Raw genomic sequence first — 8584 nt, forward strand, 5'->3', positions numbered from 1 at the left:
TGATCTCCCGAGGTCCCTTCCAGCCCTGATGTCTATGAAATCTATGAAATCTATTCCTTGTTACTGGAGATTTGTAGTTTAATTTTATTTCAGAAATGTGATGTCTGTTTTCAGACTTGGGCTTTTCTGTATTTAGAAGAGTGTGTTGGTTCAACTAAATCAATATAGAAATGGGTCTTGTGAAGCCTGAACAAGCTGAGGTACATCAACTAGCACTGATTTTTTTTTTTAAGTAATTCGTTAAACTGATATAGTATAGAGTAGCAGACTAAGCTTATGACATGTTGGCAAGAAAGGAATTGTTTGTCTTATTTTGTACTGATAGACATTTATGTTTTTCAGGTCTGACTTCAGCAAATGTTTTCAACCTACTGAAAGAAAACTTTAGGTCTTTTATGAACACAGATGTAAGCACGTTCCCAGGTAAATAATAGCACACTTTGAAAATCAGGTTGCCCAGGACAAGTAGAAAATGTTGGTAATTGAACAGAAATTCAGTATTGGACCTTTCGTTTAAAAAATATTAAGTGCCTACCGTATTTACTTGAATACAAGAGAGTTTTTTTCCCCATTCATCATGGTGGGGGGTAGCCTCTCATTTTATATTCAATTGTGGGCCAAGCAAGCAGCTGCTGCAGCTCTAGACAGGGCCAGGGTGGCTCATGTGGCAACTAGAGGGTACGTGGGAGAGCCTGGGGAAGGGGCACATGGTGGGGGGAGAACATGGGGGAAGGGGCAGAGAGAGGATTGCAGGGGAAAGGATGTGCACAGTGACGTCCTGGGCATGGGGAAATGGCATGGGGGAAGGGACACCTGGGTCATGTCCTGCATTCCCCTTGCTTTGCATGTCTCTTTACCTTGCCTTCTCACCACCCCCCCGCCCCCTGCACTGCTTGTCCCTTCCCTATGTTCCCTTCAGTATTGTACACCCTTTGCCCTGTGTAGGAAGTGGCTTGTAGTACCAGGGGGGCAGAGGGGAGCATGGGGAAGGGGCATGCAGTGCAAGAGGTAGCGCAGGGAAAGGGTGCATGATGCCATGAGCTAGATGAGTGGTATAAATCTCGTCCAAGGACTGGATCTGTGGGGCCACTGCCTGGATTGGGCCTCAGACCTCCCAGATTGGGCCCCTTGCAGCCCAGATCGTGCCTCAGTTTGCCCCACATGCCCAGTTTAGCCGGTGTGCAGCACTAGCACACTGTAGCTCTCCAGCTTGCGGGGCTCTCCACAGGTCTGGAAATTTGACATCAGGGGACCAGCAATTAATGCTGCCACCATTCCCCTCCTTCAAATTTTCTGGACCTGTGGGAGCCCTGCAAGTTGAATGATATGCCACCATGGGCCAGCTTTGGCCCACGGCCTGGGCGGTCGAGCAACCCTCTTAAAAGAGGTTTTTTCCCCCCATTCATCATGGTGGCTTAATTGTATTCCCTTTAGCTGTGCAATGGCACATGTCACTGTCTACAGTGATTAATTGTACTCTATTTAACTGCACCAGAATCAGTGAAGGAGAAAGAACTGTCAAAGGACTTGCATTGGAAACCTTGAACCTGGTCAATTTGGGGGCTGCTAATACCACAGCACTGTGTAATTAATGAGAACTGTTTACAGCACTGTCAATCTTATGGTGCTAGCAGTCCCCAAACTGGCTAGCTTCTCTCATAGTCAAGGTTTATAATAGCATCCCTGACAGGGACTATTAAAAGCCTTGGAAATGAAGAAACCAAGTTAATTTTGTGACTGCTAAAACCAGTGTGCTGTGTACTTAAGGAACATTAAGGATTTCTGTTAAATCTGGTTATGTGCATACACTGAGAAAGTTCATAGTCTCTTTTCAGACTGTTCATTTAAATTGAGCACGCGGTATATTTTTGTGATATTTGACGAGCTCTCCAGCTACTCAAATATATCTTGATTAATGTATTATTTGACAGATTCCATTAAAATCTGTTGAATAATACATTTATATAATCTTTGTGATTTTAACCATCCCTAGTAGTACTTTGCATAATAATATATTAAGTATTGATATTAAGTGATTAAGTATTGCAGTTAAATGTTCATGTACTCCACCCTAAATGTTTTATTTGTTTGTATTGCCAGGTGTGTGCGGTATGGAGGTAGTTAGGGGAGAAAATGTGATGTCACCTTGTCTAGTATTTGTTAAATGGCGTTTTTGTTGTGTCTGTGTGAGGGGTTGTACAATTACCTTGTTGGACTGCAAGATTGTAATTTGTTCTTAGCAGCTTCAGCAACGTGATTCGGTGATGGTGAAAACTTTCTGTAGGAACAGTGGCCTGGGAGCTCTTTATCTACTGCCTCTGACTTGTTGCAATGCCTCTGCTAAGTAAATCCCTTTGTGCCATGGTTGAGGTCTGATCCTGTGAAATAAAGAGCTCTTTCTGGGGGAGCTCAGCACTTGTATATTATCTTGCCGCTTATCCTTGCAACCATTGAAGGATCCTATGGGATCGGATACCTTTAGTTTCAGTTGTGATGCCAAAAGCAAACTAGTGTTTGAGTGACATTAGCATATTAAAATGTGATCATTAACTGGGTTGTTTGCAAAACCTTGAAAGGGAAACCATGACACTGCAGTGTTGATAACTTGTCCAAAATGTCATTGTTATTCAGTTAAGTTTACCATGAATGGAAATGGCAAATTACAGTTGTCTAATTTAACCCAGATTGGAATGGAAGGAGTTTATAGTGGTGACTGGATCCTACACATGTAATTTATGTGATGTTCTTCATGTGTTGCAAATTGGGAATGTGTATGTTTCTGTTTTAGGAAAACCTTGAGAAATAAAGGTTTGTTTGTTTTTTGGTGGTATCTTTTACTGAACAAACTATATAATTGGGAGAGAAGTTATCCAAATTTTTAGGTACAAAGTGCCCCTTAGTTATAACAAAGTTTTCTTGCCTAGATTACTTTATAGTGTAGACTAGTGCAGCACATGGCTGTAGGGTGGAGCATGCCCATCAGCCCCTACATGGCTCCCTGCGCCTATGGAGCACACCCCTCCTGTGTCTTGTTGCTCCTGGTGCAGGTGGGGCCGTGGTGCATGACTGCAGGGTGCCATGTGAAGAGCATGCCTGGGGACATGTTGCGCCCTGCGGCCATGTGCTGCATTCGGCGGGAGCTGACTGTGCCCCCCTGCCCACTCCCCTCGTGGCACGCTGCAGCAGCATGCCACCCCCCACCCCATGGTCACAAGCCATGCCCCCTGTGGCAGCAAGCCACACCCCTGCATGGCTGGTTGCCACAGCGGGGACTACAGCCTGGCCTTGCCCCCTCAACCCCCATCTGTGCCTGTCTCTGTCTGTCCTAAGGCTCTGGGCTGTGCATGTGCATTTGACCTGGAGCCTCACTGACAGATGGACAGAAGTGGTAAGGCTTTTATTATATTAGAATTGGTCCTTAAGCTGACCAAAATAAAGCCTGCAATGGTAAGATACAGATTCACCAAAAGAAAGAACCCATAAAAAAATAACGTGCTGTTGTCTTCTGACAGCCCTCATGTGTCAGATGACTAGATTACTTGAATTTCTAACTCGACCAAAACAGTAAGATTACATGTACAATTCATCATTCAGAATCTTTCATGAGGGAGATTTTAAATGAAAGGGTGTATTATAGATGAATGGCTTATGTTTAGACAAGATTCTTTGGGTAAATCCAATATCTTTTATTAGACCAACTAAAACGGGCGGGCAATTATTTTGGGTGGATGGCTGCTTACTGAGTTTTGGCAAGCCATCGAGGGCCACATGACAAGTGGCCAGGGCAGATAAATATTACCTTTCTAAATTTTTAGGGACCCCGCAGGCTGGATAGAATGGCCTGGCGGGCTGCATTTTCCCACCCCCAAACTAAAATAATTGGAAAAATTCTTCTTTGCAAGCTTTTGGCTGCAAACGCTTGTCTTGAGGCTGAGGAAGTTTGCAGTTGGTTTGTACTCCTTGTGGATGGAATAGAATAGAAGCCAGTATGCAAGAATGCCAGTCAGTGAAAATTCAAATTGAGGCAGTTAGTGGGTGAGATACAGGTTGAGGGGGAGGGATGTAGATTTGCTGATAAGGATATAACTCGTAAATGGTAGAATGATTACCTAGTTTATGTTTAATAATTTGTTTTGTTTCATTTTAGCATGCTCATTGGCTGGTATTCCAAGCATGAGGAAGTGGTATTTTGCAAATCAAGTTGTAAGTGGGTTTTGCCAGGTAAGAGGGAGAAGTTTTATGAGTTCTGTAGCTGACTAAACAAACTTTGATTAACATAAACCAGACCATAATTAATACATTCTTTTTGCTTCACTAGTTCTGCAGTCTGGACTGGGAAGAGATTAGTTTTGACTCAAAGAAAAATGAAACTGAACACTTTCTCCAAACAAATACTGAAGAATGCTTGGGTTTTGAGGAGGAAGATAGTAGCAGCAGAGAGTCGCTGTTGCTGACTGAGTAGGCTTATTAAACCTTTATTGAAACTTATATTTATTTGATATTTAATAAGTACAGGTTGCATTTCAGTCAAGAGCTTTGGATTTTTGCCACCTGCAGCAAGACTTTTCCCATGTCCATCTCAGCTTCTTGCAAAAGAAGAGAAAATCACTAATCCAACAATAAGTAAAAACCTTAAAAAAATGCATGCAGCAAAATGTAAAATGATGAGAGAAATCTCAGGAAAAAACAAAAATAAGTTTCTTGCCTTCTAAAATAAAACGACCGAGGAAAAACTGCTTGTGAACAATACACTCAACCATCATAGTGCAACTTTCCTATGACATGAATTCAGAAAACGCTTTAAAGAGGGTGATATGCATCAGGTTTATGTTTCAAATTGCAAATTAAATAGTGAGGCAGTTACCAGTCTAAGTGGTTAATTAGCATGCAGTCTAAGTAATAATGAAGTAAAGTCACTGGCATTTGCCCTTCTTAATATAAAGGGAACCAAATGACTCTATGTTCTTTTTATGATTTTGAACTATGGAAAACTCTTAGATTCCTAAGACCTTTTAATTTAAAATCCTAGGTTTTATGTGGTAAACATTTCAAAGTTATATGTGCTTGCATTTTCATTTCTTGCATCCTAAAACATGCTTTGGTGTATTTCCTTTGGAAAATAAACTGCTGCAGAGAGTACAAGTTTCTTGAGTTAGTGAAAATAAAATGGTTTGTGCTAAATATAACTAGTATAATGCTTACATCACTGTTGGTAGTTAGCTGTGGTATTAACTTCTTGTGCTCATATGGACACATATGTGAAATGGAAAATACTTTTGGTAATTCACTTTAGAGGGAGTCTAGGTTAATTCACAGATCGTAGGGCTGGGAACCAGATACTCTTAAATTCTAACCTTAATTCTATCATTGAGTATGTCTCCTGTAGGAAAGTACTTGACTTATTCTTCCTTCAGTAAAAGTGAAGATGACTATGATACATATTGGGTTGATTTGATGAAAAAGTTAGTATTTAACATCTTCAAAGTACTCTACAAAGTGATAAATATCACTTGCATCTTTCCAACTCAGTTCTAAGTTATTTTATACGTAATTTTGTTTCCCCAACTTAATTTCAGTGTTTATGAAGAAGCTGCAGACAGTTTGCATCAATTGTCAGACAAACTCCCTGCTCCAGGTAATCATGCAATATGTGGAAATCAAAAAATCAGTCTTCTGGAGAAGACCACTGAGCAGTATGTATTTATCATAATGATTTGGAACTCTGTTTATGCAAAGCCACACAGATAAGTAGACAAAAGGTAGTGGTACAGGAATGACAGTGTTTGCCCTCTGGCTTCACTCTTAACAGCTCCACAGAAGTAGTTGGTGAAAGAACCAATGGAGAAAATGTTACTGTTGCAAATTAATCAGGTCAGGAGGAAAGGGGAATGGAAAGGGATTCAAGTGACCATGTAAGAAGCTAAGAGAATAGCAGATATTGCTGAGAACATGGGTCAAGAAGGAGAATGAAGTAGCTTTGTACAACGAGTATTCACACAGGCTGAGCAGGGAGGAGTAATTACAGTGAGCTTTGAAAGTGACAGACAGCTTAAATTTGATTCACCCTATAAAGGATGTGGGCAGTGGAGAGGTATAAAGGGAATGAAAATCAGCTTGACAGGCATTACCAACTGCAGTTTGTATATAGATATCTATATTTCAATATTTAAATACAATATGCTTAAATATTGTATTAATAATAGTAAGTTTAGGTATTTTTAGATTTGCATTTAGATTTTACATTTAGAAATACTTAGGTTTATATGTGTGTTTTAGGAAGCCAGGGAGACTGTTGCAGTAGTTGAGGCAGAGTTGTTGTAGAATAGGAAGAGAAGAATGGCACATGCATATGTCAATCAGGAAGAAATTGGGCACAGTCCAGATGTGTTGGGTAGAATAAGAGAGAAAGGAGAATAAGAGGCTTCAGTGACAGGAGAAGCAGAGTTATTGATGCTGATGGAGGAGGAGGGAAAACAATGAATTCAGTTTTATCTGTGTTAATTATAAGCAGATGACTAACCATCCAAAAGGTAATGCTAGGAAAAGGCACCTAGAAGTACTTCAAATCTTGTGCCTTTAATACATTTAATAGTAGTCCATAATAAGGCATGCTTTCTGTGGTATATTTTGATAAGTTTGACTAAATCCTTAAAATAAGATGAATGCTTGTTTCCAAAACTTGAATGTATCACAGTAATGTTGCAGTAATTGTGTTGCTAGGAAGAGCTATGGTTGATGTAATACTACAGACTGGTGAACCTGATGCTCCCAAGTTAAAAGACTGCTTACCTGCTATTGGTGCCTTGAAACATCTGAGAGAATGGCACTCTGCAAAAATCACAATAATAGCAAATGACTGTAAAGGGTATGTTTTTTATTTGATATATGCAAACAAAATCATTTTTTGTTTTCAGTGTGCTACTGTTTTGAAACAAAGTTCATGAACTTTCATAGCACTTGACAGGGATTTTTTAGGAATATATGGATTTCTCATGTCATTTTTAAAAAGGGAGTTCCAGGCAGTTTTGTTATTGTAAACTCATGGTTTTGACAGAGAAAAAAATGCAAGATATTTAAATGTCTATTATTAACAAAGCAAAGATAAAATATCTCATTTAAATTTCTCTTGTACATAGTTTCCCCTTCATTTTGCATAGAGCGTTCTATGAAGTTAATATGTTACAATACATGATAATTATTATTAACTATTAGTAGATTTTGATCTGCTTTTGTAAAATGAATACAAACTTGCTGGTTTTGTCATTTGAAGTTGTTGATTACTTTCAGCATTTCTAATTTAATGATTGCATTCTTTGGCTCCCCCTAGACAACACAATATAATGACTTTCTCTAGCTTTTAAGTACTTTCACTTGTACTTTAAATGGCTTTATTAATTTACCTCAATGACAAACCAAACCAAACAGTTAACTTAGTACAGAAAAGTCCTTCTCTTCTAATTAATTCTGAGCTCTTGATATCCAGCAGAGTGTATTTTTTTCTGAGCCACAAGTCTCCTCAACAACTTTCTTTCTGTGGAGAGGAAAAAACTTCATAATAAGTTCAGCCATGCAAATTACAATAGTCTGCTATAACGTACTTTTTTCCCCCCAAAATTTCAAGCTTGGCACTTGAGAGACAGCTTTAATTTTATATTGTTAGGGGCATGGTAAACAAAATCGTGGGAAAACAAGGAAACCTAATGCATAATTCTTGGATAGACCCTAAAAAGAATACTTTTAGCTACAGAAAGCATCTACCTATTGTGCAATGCCTATTAACATGTACAGGGGGGATATGGAAAAAAAGAACCAATTTATCATGAGTGGAAAAACCCTTACTAATCTCAAACAATATTGATTACTGATTCCTTGGGCAGTATGCCAATGCAAAGAAACAAGGGAAAGGAAAGCCTCTAATTGCCAAAAGAAGGTGATGTTTTCTCTTTCCATCAACGTCTCTTACTTCCTTAGATGGCAAACTGTGGAGTATGCAGACTGTGAATAATGGGCTGATGAAGAGTATACTTATGTTGCAGTCAGTACTGACTGCAGTGTTATGTAGTGTTTATATCTGAGGCTAGAAGTCGATATTGCCAAGTGCAGCAGATCATTTGTGTTGTGGTGTGTCACGACACAGTTGATCTGCTTTGTTAGACAAAAAGTATGTTGCCCCTTGTCCCACTCTTGATGTCCCGCCCTTGTTTTCTGCTTTCCTCCCTCAGCAAGACCTGTCCCCAACAATCTCAGGAGTGGGTCTGAATGAGCGGATAAACTGGGGCTTTTCCCTGCTCAATGAGACACGTTCCTGTGATTGCGGGAGATGGGTCTGGCTGAGCAGGGAACCCCAACTTTCCCACTTTTCATAGTTTCTAGGGTCAGAAGGGACCTGAGCAGATCATTGAGTCTGACCCCCTGCCATGGCAGGAAAGAGTATTGGGGTCAAACAACTCCAGCAAGGTGTTCATCAAGCCTCCTTTTAAAGACCCCCCAGGTAGGAGCCAGCACCACTTCTCTTGGAAGCTGGTTCCAGACCCTAGCCGCCCTGACAGTGAAGTAGCGCCTCCTGATATCTAGCCTAAGTCTA

The 8584-nt window shown here is 40.1% G+C and overlaps 1 protein-coding gene across 1 annotated transcript in view; it reads left to right on the forward strand.

Annotated features, from left to right (window-relative positions):
- The window catches only part of MTBP (MDM2 binding protein), a 60184-nt gene that overhangs the window by 1730 nt on the left and 49870 nt on the right, over positions 1-8584 (forward strand). Inside the window, exons 2-6 of the mRNA XM_019552367.1 lie at positions 343-423; positions 4148-4221; positions 4319-4458; positions 5577-5635; positions 6721-6865. Coding sequence (XP_019407912.1) covers positions 343-423; positions 4148-4221; positions 4319-4458; positions 5577-5635; positions 6721-6865 — 499 coding nt within the window. The remainder of the gene's footprint in view (positions 1-342; positions 424-4147; positions 4222-4318; positions 4459-5576; positions 5636-6720; positions 6866-8584) is intronic.

This window comes from Crocodylus porosus, unplaced genomic scaffold (genome assembly GCF_001723895.1).
Source record: "Crocodylus porosus isolate Cpor-Errol unplaced genomic scaffold, CroPor_comp1, whole genome shotgun sequence".
NCBI classification, from domain to species: Eukaryota; Metazoa; Chordata; order Crocodylia; family Crocodylidae; genus Crocodylus; species Crocodylus porosus.